This window comes from Adiantum capillus-veneris, chromosome 17 (assembly GCF_014529385.1).
Source record: "Adiantum capillus-veneris isolate H3 chromosome 17, ASM1452938v2, whole genome shotgun sequence".
NCBI lineage: Eukaryota > Viridiplantae > Streptophyta > Polypodiopsida > Polypodiales > Pteridaceae > Adiantum > Adiantum capillus-veneris.
Window position 1 is genome coordinate 85,321,748 of NC_140947.1, and position 17,345 is coordinate 85,339,092.

The window sequence follows — 17,345 nt, forward strand, 5'->3', positions numbered from 1 at the left end:
ATAATACATTGCTTCGAACAAGATACAACGATCATCAGGATCTTGATGGGGTGCTATCAAGAATTTAGTGTAATTCAAATCATGGAAACTGATTGAGCAGGAATCTATTGGGTACATGGCCTTTTGCCTGTGCATCTACATATGGTGTGTACCTTCCGTAGTGTAGTCATTATTTTATGGGTAGCTTGTCATGTGACTTCCATGTGATAGGTATAAGGTGTGCTAGCATCAAATGAGTTTTACATGAGTGCAAATCGTTGGTACTACTACAATGTACTACACTAGCTACCTCTACTAAAGTAGCCCATCTTGTACACACTTCTAATGTGATTTTTTTGTCAATAATTTCGTTCATTTTCAACTTGCTATATCTTGTATATTGTGCCATTGAGCATTGCTTAATTATCATCTATATAAATCCTACACTTATCAACCCACCCTAGTCCTTACAACTGGTATCAAAGCGATGAAATTTATTTAAATTCTTATGCTTGTAGCATTCTAATTATTTTTCATTCTCATTAATCAAACACTTGATTAATTATGTGTGAGCATGCCCTTGAAAGACCTAAGTGAGCCCGCTACCGTCCATGGCTAATTAGTGTCTTAGTAGGAAGAATCTAAGCACATAATCTAGTAGGATCTCTTCCATGTTTATATTTTCCAATAATCCCATTAGTTAATTCATTCTCTAAAGTCCAATTGATTTCAACTACCTCAGTTTGGGATGGCCAATGGATGACTCACCAATTCACATTACTAATTGTGAGGTTCTTGAAGAAGACAAATTAGCATTTCTCTTGAGTGCATTACCTCCTCCATATGAGCACATTGTCATTGTCTTGGAAGAGAAAGACCTTGTACCAAACTTGCAGCATTTAATGAAATCATTGCATGAGGAAGAGAGGAAGAAATTGAAGAAGGCAGGACCAAGTAGAGCACGTGGAGGAGCATTTGTTGCATCATCATCATCATTAGAAATTTCATCTCGTTCATCCAATAAAACAAAATGTTACGAGTGTGGCAAGTCTAAGGATTGCTCCAAAAATAGTTTTGTAGGACATTCACTATCCGTGTGCCAAAGAAGAGACAGTAGCACCTGTAGTAGCAACAACCAATCTGAAGGACAAGACAACCTTGCAGATTCTAAAGATGACAAAAACAAGGAAGAAGCGGGGAGAAATCTCTTTGTACATTACGAGGAGAATGATTACAGTGACGTATTGTAGAGGATATGGGTGATCCTCAACCTCTGTCTGAGGGGAGGGATCTTTAGTTTGTGTGATACCATGATGATCCATTGAAACACTTTTATAGTCTATGTGGCATAGTCTATGTGACTTTGGTAGTTTGTGTGGAAGTAGCTTCCATACAGTTTGTTCGCCAGCCCAAAGTTGCTAGGTATATGACATGTGGCATGTGCACCAACATATGGTGTATACCTTCCCTTGTTTGGTCACTATCCTATGTGACATCTTGTCATGTGGATTCCATGTGATGTGTATGAAGTGTACTAGCATCCAAATGACTTGTACATGAGTTTAAACCACCTCCTTAGTCTCATTGGCCATTCTCACTTTTTTTAGAGCTGATTTGGAGTGCCTCTGAGGGCCACATTCAATGGTACTACTACATTGTACTGCACTGACTACTTTTATTTAAGTAGCCCATCTTGTACACACTTCTACTGTGAATTTTGATCAATAATCTAATTTCAGCTTGCTACATCTTGGGTATTGTACCATTGATCATTGCTTAATCATCATTACAAATGCTACACTTATCAACCCATCCTCTGAGGGCCACATTCATTGGTACTACTACATTGTACTGCACTAACTACTTTTATTTAAGTAGCCCATCTTGTACACACTTCTAGTGTGAATTTTGAACAATAATCTAATTCGTTTTCAGCTTGCTACATCTTGTGTATTGTGCCATTGACCATTGCTTAATCATCATTATGAATGCTACACTTACAGGATCATGACTGATGCTACCAATGACAATGGGGGTGTGGTCAACGGACCTTGCTCAGTGGACCTTGCTTCACACTATCGTACAAAGTTGTTCTTAAGGGGTTGACAAAAAGTACCTCCCTTCAAGAGAGAAGATAGCCACTGCTGAGGGGTCATCGAAGGTGGAGTGGGGAGTGGGGACATCATACGAGTGAGATTCACTTGGCAACACCCGCCTAAACTCATACTGCAATGTTGAGTCCACTAGTGAGGACTTCTAGATTATTCATAGTGGGATTCTCCTGGTGATAACTATGACTTAAATAAGGCAAGACCTTCCAACATCCTCCCTCCTCCGTTGTCAGATGTACTCTCCTTGCAATATGAGTCATGTACAACACAGAGAGCTTGTTCATGTGATAGACACTCGAAATTTGGCAACGTATGGGATCTCATCCATTGGCAAACCTTTGGGGAGCTAGGTTGGGATGTTATATATCCAGAGTGTCCCTCTAATGGTCCCCCTTCCACTCACGTCCTTCCCCCATCCCTTCTAAGTTCTCCATGCCTCTCTTGGCTCGCCCTTAGTCATGTCAACATTTGCGTGGGGCATCTATCTTCCCGTGTGCCCGGGGGGGGGGGGGGGGGGGGGGGGGGGAGGTATCTAGGCCCCAAGCCCACAATAAAGTGAGGGAACGATGGTCCTCAGGAGGCATGGTAGAGAGGTCAATCTTGGCAATACGCAAGGGTAGGAAATCAAGCACTAACTGCACGGTCTAATTCATCATACCTCTCGTAACTATTTTATAAAATCCCTTTGCTGACCCCCTTCATGAGCCCTTCCATTGGTTGGGGAAAATGAATTTTTTCCCTTAAAAAACCAATGTTCTACGATCAAGTCAGTTTTTTTCCTGAGAAAAGAAGTTGAATCATAAATGAAGGAGAAAAAGTACAGTTACCCCTAAGGGAGGATAGGGGCCATCCTGACCAATCATAGACTATCTAGTAAGGCTCTTGTGTCCTCTCTCTACCATCAAATGAGTTGCGGCCCAAGTTGTGTAGATCCTTGCTACTTTCGTGTTGGTACGGTTTACCAAGATTAGACCCATAGTAAGCCCCCTATGCAATGTACTTGGTGTAAGGCCACACCAAGATTTTAACCCTAGATGACCTTCATGACTAAGTAACACATAGCATTAAGAAGGGGGGGGGGGGGGGGGGGGGGGGGGGATATCAAGGGCCGGGAAGTCCACGCACGAAGGTCGGGAAGATCGCAACCGTTAATGTCAACTTAAAAACTAAACCTGGCCACGAATTAAACTCGGACAATGTGTGTGGGATTATAAAAAAGCTTATAAAAACGGCCAAGGGTACAACATGTGCGCGCTGCTCATGCGTCATGAAATCTGAGCAACAAGGTCCTGGGTTCAAAATCGGGTGGCGAGAGCCTCAATTTTTGCGCTATCGAGGTTCACTTTCGCCCCAATTTTCGCGTTGTCCGGGTTTAGTTCACCTCACGTTTAATTCGCCCGGGATCACATCCTGGACTACCGGGCCAGAGTGGAGGGGTTTGCTAGTCAAAATCCCTTAGGCAACTTGGCCCAACCTCAATGGAAGCTCAACAGGATAACAAACTAAGTAACATTTTTCTTCTCCACGAGCTGAGGAGGTCTGACCCAACAATGCCCTAGCTAGAAGCTCAAAAATTAGTTCCTTTTAGTGATGTGTACACTCTCCATAGGTCGTATGGTTGTTTGGCTCGCCTTGTACCTTCTCTACAAGATATTTTGTTGCACTATTGCTCTTTGCTAAGACAATTGAGCACCTAAGTTTACAAAAACATAAAGTAGCATTAGCTTATATAAAGAGACTTTGCATATTGAAACGTCATTGATTTTGTTTAGGTGCATTTTGAACACCATTGGCAAGGCTTCGTTGTTCTATCACTTGTTTCATATGACAGGAATATGCTATTGTCTGCTAAATGCCTCCTCCTGTCAAGTACTCAAGGTCAAACTTTCATAGCCTATCTGCATAAGTTTCTACATATAACTGGGAAGTAAACCTTTGTCTGAGGAAATTAAAGATATTTCCTTCAAACTGTGTAGCTTTTGTCACCTTATAAACTTATATTATTTTATAAAATTCAAAATGAACATCAGCCCTAGGTTTTATTGGGTATGGAGCGCACATTGGAATCGATTTCCTTGACGATCCAATTGCTCAAACTCATTGTATAATCTGCTTACCTCGTAATTTCTGCATTATACATATGCCCACAAAGTGTAATATGGCGACTGAATGCAATTGTTCCCGCATTGAACACTTTCCTCCTTGAAATGGACTTCTTCTTGGACGATGCCCCGCTTGGTCACCTTTGTTGGCAATGCAGTGTAGGCAACATCCTCACAGTGCATTCAATAAATGCCCACATGCCAAGAATTTCTTCATTTGTTCATCAATCCACCGCTGCATCTTTGATCTTTCCAAGCTTTATCTCGCAATCTCATGGCATCCACACCTTCCACATCATCTTGCATGCCAGCATCTGCATATAGACTGGCCATGTAAACATAGGGGGCAGCATCATATTCATCTAGCTGTACAGCATATTCAAAAGCCCATTTCCCAATGCCTACGTCGCCCCATTTGCAACAAGCACCCAACAGGGTAGAGCATACGGCGGGATAATTGGGAGATGGCATGTTTTGAATTAACTTGACTGCCTTGTCTAGGCGACCGGCATGCCCAAGCAGTGTGACCATGCACACATAATGCTCCATATTCGGTTCAATGCCATGTTTTGTGCTCATTTCTGAAAAGAATACTTCACCCTCATCCACCAGACCTCTGTGACAACATGCATTAAGCACACATGTAAATGTGACAGAGTCTGGAACTATCCCCTTGCCTTGCATCCGTTCAAAACATTTGAATGCTTCTTCACCATGGCCATGAAGAGCATGTCCAACAATAAGGGCAGACCAAGACACAGAATCCCCAGTAGGAAGCTTGTCAAGTACACTCTGTGCCTTCGTAAGCTCGCCACACTTGACGTACATATCGACTAAAGCACAGCCAAGAACCATGTTATCATCTAACAATCCTTGCCTGGAAATCTCGTCATGGATTTGTTGCCCCTTATCAGCTGCACCTATGCTGCTACAACCCTTCAAAATGCAAGTGAAGGTCACCGCGTCCGGAGAGAGGCCCTCACGTTGCATCTGCTGAAAACAGTCCAATACATCCTGACCCAGACCTTGTTGGGCATATCCTGCAATCAATGCATTCCAGGCGATAACATCCCGCACATGAAGCTCCTCAAGTACTTCTTGAGCTTTGTTTAATGCATCACATCTTACATACATGTCCACCAAAGCAGTTGCAAGCATCAAATTTCCCTCCAACAAGCCCTGACTACCAATCTCGTCATGAAGCTGTTCCCCCTGGTCAATTGCTCTTATCATACCGCAGGCTTTCAACACGCACACGAAGATCATTGCATCGGGAGAAAGGCCCTCATGTTGCATGTGTTGGAAACAACTTAAAGCTTCTGCCCCTAGGCCTTGTTTGACATATCCTGTGATTAGTGCTGACCAAGAGACAACATTCCGAACAGGAAGCTCCTCAAGCACTTGTCTTGCTTTCATGAGATCATCACATTTGGAATACATCTCCACCAATGCATTGCCAAGCACTACATCTTTTCCCAGCCATCCCTGTCTGACAATGTCATTATGAATTTTCTCTCCCCTATCAAAATCTGTCATGGTACTACAAACTCTCAAAATGCATGTAAGTGTCACCACATTTGGAGAGATTCCTTCTAGTTGCATTTGCTCAAAACAATCTAAAGCATTTCGTCCTTGCCCTTGATGGGCATATCCAGCAATCAGTGCAGACCAAGAGATAACATCTCGAACATGAAGCTCATCAAGTACTTGTCGTGCCTTCACAAGTGCACCACACTTTGCATACATATCCACCAAAGTGGTGCCAAGCACAATGTCATTTCTGAGGGAACCCTCTTTGGCAAGCTCATCGTGAATCCTTTCCCCCTTTTCATTGGCCCCCATGCTGCCGCATGCTTTCAAAATACAAGCAGACATAACAGCATCTGGAGGGATTCCCTTCTGCTGAAACCTCTCATAACATGCAAGGGCATTTTGAGCCTGCCCTTGTCGTACATATCCTGCAATCAGTGCAGTCCATGGGAATATACTCTCAATGGAGAACCCAAGTAGCAAGTCCTGCGCTTTTGCAAGTTCACCACATTGTGCATACATGATCACCAAGGCATCAGCTATGATGGAGCTTGCTTTGGGTAATCCCTGCTTGAGAAGATCAGCATGCAATTGCAATCCTCTGCAAAGATCCTTCTTCTTCGCAGAGGCAGTAAGCAAGGCCAGGAAGGTACCGATCTCTGCTGTCATCGTCTCCACGCAATTTCCATTCTATTTCTAGACTCTATGCATATAATTCCTGGTGGTTGTATATCATGAACAACCTTCCATCCCCAAGCCGAGCTCTCCATGTTCTGTGCTTGCTCTTCTGAGGAGCTCGTTAGAGACCAAGAACCAAATGCAGCTAGCATGCTTGCTGTCCAATAGTGCAAGTCTGCAGATTTTACTACAGTTTTCCTCGTGAGAACTAGTTATTGCTCGGCCTTGCCATAGAAGTTTGAATGAGATTGTACGAGGAAATAAATTACAATACAGTAATGATGCCATATAACTCTAGTGTATATAGATGGAGAATGTAAACATATCGAGGAGGAAATAAATTACAAGACACAGTATGTCCCAGAAACTATGAAGATGCTCTTTCCCTCTTCTTCCCTTTTTTCTCCCAAGGCACCAAGTGCCAAGGGGGACACTTCGTTTTTCTTCTAGAAGAGACTAGTGTAGCAGGTCCTTTGAGGGCAAGGTGAGAAGCATCGTCTAGCAAATTCACGTGAGGATTGCCAAACGGGGCTATTGATCTCATATATGTCTCCTTGGTACACCCATGCATGCATGGAGTATTTATCAATAAAACTCACAAGCTACAAATGATTCCCAAAATACGGAGTATGCATTGGACCACAAACATCACTATGGACAAGTTACAATATGCAGAGACATCCATGTATACTAATTGACATCTGAGGCATACCCAGGGCATCACTTGGCCTAGAGGCACCTTTTGCAAATTTCTTGCAAGAGACAAAGGATTATGCAAGTTAAACAAACCTGGTGGATTTCTTTTCTCACCATCCTAACCTCGACACCACTATCCATCTTCACTGAAATACCTTCCAAGGTCTCCTTATATACATAGAGAGCTCCATAGCCAAATATATTGTGCCGCTCCCATCAGTAGTAGACTTTTGGACACCATGTGACCTTTCTACTACACTGACAAGGGTCATTTCCGTTTTGCCCAATGCCTTGGCAATTTCCAAGAGGTTGCCATAACTGATGGCCATTGTGCTACACTTGATAAAGCGGTGATAGCCTAGATGCAAAGGGGCAAATTGGGTATCTCCTCGCAACCTCTTTGTTCTTTGCTTGTAAGAAGGATGGTCATGTTGGGGGTGTCATCGAAGATGCCCAAGATGTGCATTCATCACCCATTGATGCCCAAGCTAAGCAGGCCCAGGTCCTTGTGGACTTTCCTAGTGGCAAATAGAGTGCTCTTGTGGCTAGTACCTCATATCGAGCTTGAAGACAACACCGCAAATGCCATCCCCGAAATTTGAGATTACTAGGTTCTCCTGCATGGGGATTGATGTTGGTGAATGTACCTGTATCTACCTTCATGACATGCATGGGTTAAAATAATGCATAAATGGTTTACACCTTACGTGTGTGGTTGCATTTTATATGGTTACATGTGTATATGCCTTCAAATTGATGGTACCTACATGGAGGCTAGTGTACATATTACCAATCGCTACTCCTTGTCATCACTGGTATAATTCAATGAATGAATCCCCATTTATATAAGATGGACGGCCTCATCATAGTACCTTGTGATGGTGCAACATATCACCTGTTATGTTTAGGGTGGATTAGTGATAGTAGCGCTCATGGTGTGTGTGTGTGTGTGTGTGTGTGTGTGTGTGTGTGTGTGTGTGTGTGTGTGTGTGTGTGTGTGTGTGTGTGTGTGTTTGAGTATTAATCTATATACCTTATTCACAACTTGAACCATACAATTCAAAAAGAGAATTAGCAAAGGTAAATAAAAATGAGTACATATGTTTTTGCCATTAAATATATGTACATTTGAAATAAAAATTTGATGTTTTTATTACATTTAAGAAAAAGAAAAAAAGTTTTCCTGCAAAGATTGGTCGAACAACATTTGAATCCAAAGACAAAAGAAGTCGGAATCCTTACGTGCAACCATCATGCAAACAAAAAAATCATTAGCAATTTTGTTTAGGCATGGAATGCAGGTATAGGATGAATCCATCGATAGTTGTCATCCATGTCTCTCTTATCCAAGCATTCAAAATTGTTCTAAAACAAAAGGTGATTCTAGCGCCATGTATGACAACAAAGAGTAGGTACTCTAATAATGTGATGTAAAAGTACAACATTTTACCAGGTTATAGTCCATAGCAAGGTATTAGCATGAGAAAATTTTATCTTTCATGGTTATGAAACTAACTTTCTACTACAAAAAAATGCTATATGGGGTTTAGTGTATGTAAAACTCTTTTGAAAAAATAAATAAATTGGTAAAGTAAACTACTATATTGTTAGTGCAGTGCATGTTGTAGCCATTGTAAAACATGTATCGATGAACAGAAGTCAAAATTCAACTTTGCTACTATGATATACTAATCAAAGTAGGCTTCAAAAATATGCGATCTTTTTTTTGTGATAAGAAGAGTGTAGAACTCATAAAAAAAACCTTTCAATACTTCTATAGACCGTGTTTATCATAGGCAATTGACACTTTAAAGACATTTGCTTAATGATTAAAAGAAATGCTAAGATCCAAAAAAAAAAAAAAACCAAAGTTTTTAGATAGAAGATTGAAATTCCAATCCACCTAGGAGGCCGATGCGAATGAATTAGCATCAAGAGAGAGTAGGTTCTCCTCCATGATGGTGATCAGCCTTGACAATATTTGCTCCACCTAGCTTGAATAATTTATAATTTTTGCTAGCGATAGGGTGCAAAGAATGCAGCTATACAAGAATGCTAATTTGGGGTGTATTCGATTAAGATAATAAACTTCTAGTTTGTGAAGAAATGGTTAGCTTGATAGCTTGTAAACCTTCCCTATTACACCACATATGGGTAATCCCATCTATGCAGTGGCCCAAGGAGGTAGCTTAAGCAAGAGTGGATTGGCAACTGTCTGAGTGTATATGTAGAATTGAACTATAGTGTATGAGGGAGAAATGAGAGGGATTTTAGGCAACCTTAAATAGCCAAACAGTGTGACGATGCTTGTAGACATTGTATGTGTGAGTGTGTGTGAGAGAGACAGAGAGTAAAGAGATCACACCAAGTCTTGTTCCACCTCTTTCGTCAAAGAACTGCCGAGTATCGTCCATGTAGTTTTCTGAGTGTGTGGTAGTAGTAGGAAGAGAAAAAAATTTGTTTGGAATTCGCTTTGGAGTTCACAAACTCCACCTATGCAATTTTTAGAACTGCCAAAACGGCATGACAACGAAGATTTAGGGAGTTTTCTATATAAAAATAAACTCTTTTTAAACAAACATCCACCGACAGGGTACGTTTCCATAGGAGGCATTAGTTAGGAACAAATTAAAAAACCTAAGTCATATATATCCAAGTAGGGGTTTCCACGAGTGGGGTTTAGAAAAGACTTGCAACTCCGAGCCTAGAGAAGAGTGTTGTTGTGAACTTTTTACTATACTTGCCCCTGGTAAGAACACCTTTCCAAGAATTGCTGGTAAAGAGAGGTTTTAAATGCAGGTAAGTTCACATTATTTAACTCCTCGGATCAAAGTCAATAATAATGTATGGTAATGGAAGTTATATTTTGTCAATGAACAATGTGTGTGTGTGTGTGTGTGTGTGTGTGTGTGTGTGTGTGTGTGTGTGTGTGTGTGTGTGTGTGTGTGTGTGTTTGTGTGTGTGTGTGTGTGTGTTCCCACCCAAACCAAGACACACTCACTCTATGAGACAGTAGACCCATAGAGTGGGGCCTACTACCTCATCAGAGAGATGATGGTATTTCTATTGGCTTTAATCCTAGGCCAACCACTTTTATTAAGTGATTGTATAATGGTATTCATTATTTTAGGTTTTAGAAACCCATTGTGGATAAACTTGTTAATTAGTTTAGAGATTTTTTCATATGCTATGAAGGAGTCACTAGAGGAGTACATTATAAGGTAGAGAATTCCTAAGCAAGTATTGATCGCATTTCTGTAAGGGCGATTACTTTTTTCTTTAACAAATTCAATGGTAGTAAATTGAAATTTATCTCGTTTCCAACTATCTTTTGTTGAAAACTTTCTTGTATATGGTTCTAGTAGCGTGATTTTTAATGTCAAATAAGTTGTGCTAGTTGTGAAAGATTCAAAACTTAGTGAAATAATTGTCTTGGCCGTGTATTCTATTTTTAGTACATCTAAGGGATAGATGTCCATAAGTTGTTCTTTGAAAAAACTATTGTTTAAGCTGAGAATATCATCCATATATCTTATAGTATGAATAAATTGTGTGCGTTTTTTATGTGTTTCAGAGATGTAATTGTCTGATGTACTATTTGTATTCAAAGTAAGCCAAGTAGAGATTACATAGTACTAGTGAATAGAAGAATCCCATAGGAATCCCTTTTTGTTGTTTAAAACAATTTGCTCCAAGTTGGATAAAGCTATTGTTGAGAAGCCAATGGAGGTGAATTATTAATCCCATTTGGTTAAAGTGAAGAGGGGCAGTGTGCATGTATTTTTTAACCCATGTTGGTTTCTTGATGAGGGAAATAGCAAAGTAATGCTTTTTCCCCTATTTTTAAAGGCAAGATTAATCAATTCTTCTTAGACAGAGAGTAAACCACTAGTCCAAAAATGGGAATGTTTTTGTAGCATTGTGTGATGTCTGCCATATAGGCTTGTGTAATATGTTCTGGGAGGTTTAGAAATAGCTCGGTTCTGTCCTTAACTATCCAAAATGGATTGTGATTGATCCCAAGAAATGCGCGAGTGGTTTTTTGTTTAGTTGCACAATGGAGTTCTAGTTCTATTAGGATTAAATTTAGACAGTTAGTCATGCAGTCTATAATTTCTGTATAAATTCCATTAGAGGCATCCAAGATCCATCTAAATTTATGTTTATGTGCTTTGTAAGTGGGAAAAAGTACAGTTAGTTTTTTGTTAGCAGGATTGTAACCTATTTCTTGAAGTTCAGTTGTAAGTAGATTCTCGGTATCAATTGGGTTAGAAGTAGAAGTGGAAAATTCATCACCAGTCAATCTTTCAAATGCAACCAAATGCACTAACTGTTTACAAATAAAAGTAGCTGTATTTCCAGCCTTGTCTTGTCCCACAATAAAGAATTTAGATGCTAAATCTCTGATTTTTGTGAGTATATCAAGAGTATGCCAAGTAGTGTCAGTACCAAGCCAATGTGGGTTCAGGTTTATTACTTTGTTCGAAAAGTTGTGAAAAAGTAGTTGAGAAAGGGTGTGGATCACCGTTGAGTCCAGTTGGAGTTTATTAACCAAGTTGGTTAAGCAGTTAAGAAGGGCAGCAAAAGCTAAGTGAGGGTTAAGTGAGGGGAGGGGAGTATGATTTAATCCTTTGTTCAGCAATGCATAAATCTCATGATCCTCGCAAATATCTAAGTTTGAAGTACAAATGTGTGAGCAAAATTTATCAAATTGTGATGTAAACTTTGTATGACCAGTGCAATTACAAGTAGGAGTGATGTGTAATCTTTAAAAGTCGGTATTGTAGAACCATTTTTTTTAGTGGATATGTGCATTTCCAGCCAAACATAACAAAATTAAGTAGTGAAGTATTACCAAAACATGAAAGTTTTCCATAAAAATGGATTTAGGTGGGTATAATTCTATAATTTTGTTAACAAAAAGACAATGCACAAAAATTTGGTTATGAGGCTCTTTCTTTCTATTCAAGATCTTCTTGCCCGCCAAATTGGTAATTACCTGAAAATATTACAATCACATATCAAGAAGATGTTTTATAGGAAGGTTTTTTGGGCCTTGGCTCTCCCTCTACTGGTATAACTTTCAGTTTTACCTCTACCAACGATAGAACTAGAAGTAATAGAGGGAGTAAAAAAAAAAAGTAAGCAAATTTGGAGTGTTAGCTAAAGATATGTCTTTTTAGGGATGGGGTAGATTCTTCCTCCATATTGGGTTTAAGAAAACTAAGAAGAGTCTTCACTCCTTTGTAATTTCCGTAGGATGTCAAAAAAGTTCCAGGTTCATCTTCTTTAAGCTCTTTGAGAACTTCAAGCATCATATTGCGGAAGTAAATGAATGCAATTTGTGTTAAAACCAAGTTATGAGCTTGTCTTCCCAGTCACAAATCTATTAATGATAAGTGAAACTCTGTAGCTTTGTCGGGGAATAATAATTCCAGGTGATTAAGAATGTACCAGGCTGCATGATCAAACCAAATGATGCTAGACTCGCATGCAGCTTTGTTGTCGAGGAACTTATAGGCACAATTAATATAAGGCCTATAAATATTCCAAACCTTGCTCCATATGTGGAAAAGATGCTATCTAGCCTCTACAAGATCAATGCAATGTAGAGATAATGCAGATTGTGGATATGTGATCCTGTTTTTTAGGAGTTAGGATACAAAGCAAGATTGTCAGAGTGAACTTTTTTTTTGGGAGGGGGAAGTCCACCAATGCAGGCTGCGGATATGTGATCCTCTTTTTTTAGGAGTGAGGATATAGAGGAAGCTTGTTAGAGTGAGCTTTTTTTGGGAGGGGGAAAGCCGCCAGTGCACTAGTATTTCCACCTTCCTTGGCTACCAAAGCCACCCTCTCTTCTCATCCACCCTCTCCTCCTCCACGACCTCCACCTATCTCCTCTCGTCCTGCATATCCTCTATCCTCCACTCTCCTGCTCTCTCTCTCTCTCTCTCTCTCTCTCAACCAACCCTTGATCTCACTCACTCCCTCGATATCACCGCAATGTTCTCTGCTTGTTATGTACCTCTCCTACTCCCTCCCTCCCTCCCTTGGCCTCCACGCGTTTATTTAGCTTACTTATTTCCTCTCTCACCTATTCTCTCTCTTCCCCTCCCTCCCTCCCTCCCTCCCTCCCTCCCTTGTGTAATCCTTAATTTCTCTCTCTCTCCCTCTCTCTCTCTCTCTCTCTCTCTCTCTCTCTCTCTCTCTCTCTCTCTCTGTGTGTGTGTGTGTGTGTGTGCCATTATCTTGCCTAGCTACATCCTCTCCCACACCCTTTCTTATTGTTTCTTCTTCTATCACTTTCTCTAAAAAGATCCCACTCCCACGATGTCTCCCTCCCTTTCTCCTCCCATCTCTCTCTCTCACATCTTTATGATGGGTCATGAAGATGCTTTTAAAATTATTATTAATGCAGAGCTTTCCAATTCTGTTCACCTTGCTACATCATTAGGTAGGGATGCCCATTACCCCCCCTGCTCCCCCCCAAGTGTTTGATGTAAGTACCCATCCATTGTTCACATATCTACATAAATTGACTCACGAGAATCATCTGCGATGGTTGATTGCAGGCTATAAAAATATGCTAGGCTAGGCTTTTTCTCGTGATACCTTTTTTTTCTTCTTGTCAGTGGTCTATGTGAGGAGTATAATATGAGCACTCTCATGGAGAATCGTGTACATGTAGTTTTCCCCCAAAGAATGGGGAAAAATTTTGTGTCCTAAACCAACACCATAGAAAAGCTAGTTTACACTTCCTTGCTGCCCTAGGAGGAGCCACCTCAATCATCCCACTAGCTCTTTTAACCAAATCTATCCATGTCCCCACTAACAAATATCAACTGTAAATGGTGTAGCACTAAGAATGTGAATTCAATAAGCCTTTTACACACACACACACACACACACACACACACACACACACACACATGTATGTATACGTATGTATGGAAGGCTTGTTGCTTTCACATTCTTAGTGTTGCACCATTTCTAACATTGATACTCTACACACACACACACACAAATACATATACATATATATATGCATGGGGGAGGAATATGGGGTTGGAGGGGGCCAAAGAGAGGGCAGAAGGGGGGGGGGGGGGGGGGGGGTGTTGAATGTGTGTGCGTGAGAGAGAGTGTGTGCGAGAGAGAGAGAGAGAGAGAGAGAGAGAGAGAGAGAGAGAGAGAGAGAGAGAGAGAGAGAGAGAGTTTAAAAGCAAAGCCCACTTTCCTTTCAACATTAAGCAAAGTGGGCCTAAGAAAATTGGCTATGATAGTGCGTATAGCTAAGAAGGGGATAGGTCAAACAAATAAGGATGAGTACGAGTTGGGGACAATATGGGTGGTGTAATGTATGAAGCGTGACCTACCAAATTCCTCAATGTTGGAATTCAATGGTGTGTGTGTGTGTGTGTGTGTGAGAGAGAGAGAGAGAAAGAGAGAGTAAGAGTGTGTGTGTTTAAAAGGAAAGCCCAATTTCAATAAGAAAAGTGGGATTTTGCAAAGTTAGAGAACCGAAACGATGACTCCTTAGGGTTTGCAGCCTGCAAGGCCATCGAGCAGGGAGGCTCTAATCGGTGTTGCGGCGGCAGGTCGAGCTGTTGGAGGTGGCCGTTGAGTTCATCAGCCATGACGTGGGCCTTTCCTATGGAGCAACAAGTGAATCGGGAGGGATGAGCCCGGGATGCTCCATCCTCTACGTCCTCCTTGGTCGCTTCTCATTTGAGCCTTCTATTTTTTAGGATGGTGGAGGATGCCCCTAGGCTTCCGCTTAAATAGATCATGTGGTCCTGCTGATGAATCTCCGGCATGCAAGGTGGAAATTGATAGGTTCTTCGCTCCATGGTGGCACCGTAATCCTCTTGTGATGGGGTGGTATCCTCTCTTAGCTATGGGTGGTGGTGTTGTCATGCTCTTTAGATGTGTGCCATGCCAGGGTTCTCATCTTTTTTTGTGTTTGGCTCCCTAGATGATGGTGATGTGCATTTTGTCTCTTCTCCTACAACAAGCTTCCCTTGAGTGGATTAGGTCACCCCTAGTCCATGTGGCTCTTTTTGTGGTCGGTTACTACTTTTTGGTTTGTCTTGGGACTGCTTCTATGGTGTTGGGGATGGGTCCTTCTCTAGTGGGTGGCAACGACAAAGACTCAGTGGCTTCCTCAACCCAAATGGTGTAGGTTTGTCCTCCTTGCAAGGTGATGGAGCTATGGGATCTCCCTTGGTGTAGATTTATTGTATGTAAGATTTATGTTGTGGTTGTAGCTTTGACTTATGGTCTCGATATGCATCTGGGAGGGTACCTTTCTTGTGACAGGGGGTTGGTTCTATGTGGCAGCCATGCAAGTTTTTTATAATGAAATTTTGTTGTATTATGGTCCTCTGGTTTCCCTAGCTTAAATTGTGAGCAAGGCATGTCATGCAATTTTTTTGCTATTCTTAATATAATCTCACTCACATCTGTGAATTTTTCTTTTTGTTTGTTTTAAAGTGGGATTTTGAAACTTAGCCTTTTTTTCCTTAGTGACAAAAGTTTGCATTAGGTTCCAAAGCCCACCTACGTTGCATTTATACGTCTATATAATCATCTTTATACATATAAAAAATAATTGAACGTCTATTTTCATATTATACATGTTTATCCATATAAAGTATATTTCATATATATTTCTATTTATCCTACATAAATCAACTCCAAATGTGAGTCAAACTCTACACAAGGCAAGCAATTACTATTCTACCTACCTAAAGCACCTCTAGTGTGAGTCAAGCTCTACACGTGACAGATAATTTCTATTTACCAAAGCTAAATGATTTTCAAATGTGAGTCAAACTCTACACATGGAAAACAATTACTATTCTACCTAACTAAATCAACACTAGTGTGAGCATTGTTGTACACTTGGCATGTAACCACGATCTAAGTCTACCTAAGTTACTTTTAAGTGTGAGCATGGATCTACACAAAGAAGTAACTACTAATTTAAGTTTAATTTTTTTATTTGTTGCTAAAATAGAATTTATTTCTACATAATAGTCTAATAAACAAATATATATATATCTTTTATTTTTGGGGTTTTAGAGTTCACTTTTGAGGTGAACTCAAGGAAAAATTTCAATAAACATGCCCACAAGGGTAAAAGGCTCGGAGAGGATGACTATATATTGAACGTTTTTTTTGCGATCAAACTATATTTCGATCAAATTACTAAGATATTATACGAAATGGTGATTTGGCTTATGTGGCATCATATAATATGTCCATATGATTGGGAGGGTTGTATAATATGCCCAATTAAAGCTTATTATATGTACCCTGTATAACATACATTGCAACATAGAAGTCCACTTTTCTTAATGAAAGTGGGCTTTCCTTTTAAACTCTCTCTCTCTCTCTCTCTCTCTCTCTCTCTCTCTCTCTCTCACACACACACACACACACACACACACACACACACACACACACACACACACACACATGCGTGGCACACACATATGCTCATACCTAGCAATGAAATCTGGCTTTGCAAGAATCTGACAGGTCACGCTTCATACATTATGCCACCCATATTTCCCCCAACTGTTAAGCCATGTTCTTTGCTAGAAAAGGAATTCATACGCACCCTTATTTTCTTGAGCCTATCCCCTTGTCAATCCTATGCACTTATCACAACCAATCAGCTTAGCTACCACTCCCTTCGATATGGATGGGGCATGGAGAAGAGTCGCATCAACTATGCATAGTATGCTCACTACAAGTTAGAGAATATGCGTACGACAGTGATTGACATTTTCCAATGTGTCAAAAAGGTACTTCTTGAGAATCCAACATTTGATACTTCCCTCATTATACATGTTCTCAAATGCATAGTACTCTTTTTTCTCTAGCTTCCAAATCATATGCATATCACATTCATGCCATTTGTGATTGGTCGGAACCTCAAGGCCAAGGTACTTAAAGCTCTCAACAACTTCAAGTATCTCATTGTTTTACACTATGCATGGATTCTCCTTATGGTTGGTTTTCACAAGCATAACCTTTGTTTTGAATTCATTCACAATCAACTCACTATGCAAGCAAAATTTCTCAAGGACAACCATAAGCTTGTGTGCTTGGTTTTCAAAAGCGTAACCTTTGTTTTGAATTCATTCACAATCGACTCACTACGCAAGCAAAAGTTCTCAAGGACAACCATAAGCTTGTGTGCATCCTCTAAAGTGTGTGATAGAAACTCTACATCATCCTCATA

The 17,345-nt window shown here is 40.5% G+C and overlaps 1 protein-coding gene across 1 annotated transcript; it reads right to left on the reverse strand.

Moving 5' to 3' along the window:
* Positions 1-4,011: 4,011 nt before the first annotated feature.
* LOC147437616 (pentatricopeptide repeat-containing protein At5g27110-like) lies at positions 4,012-6,665 on the reverse strand. Its single transcript, XM_086487129.1, has one exon. It carries the CDS (start codon positions 6,389-6,391, stop codon positions 4,406-4,408), a length of 1,986 nt encoding a protein of 661 aa, XP_086343255.1. The 5' UTR covers positions 6,392-6,665; the 3' UTR covers positions 4,012-4,405.
* Between the last annotated feature and the right edge of the window lie 10,680 nt (positions 6,666-17,345).

Coding starts and splice junctions, on each gene's coding strand:
- LOC147437616 (XM_086487129.1), bottom strand. CDS start 6,391: ATGACAGCAGAGATCGGTACCTTCCTGGCCTTGCTTACTGCCTCTGCG.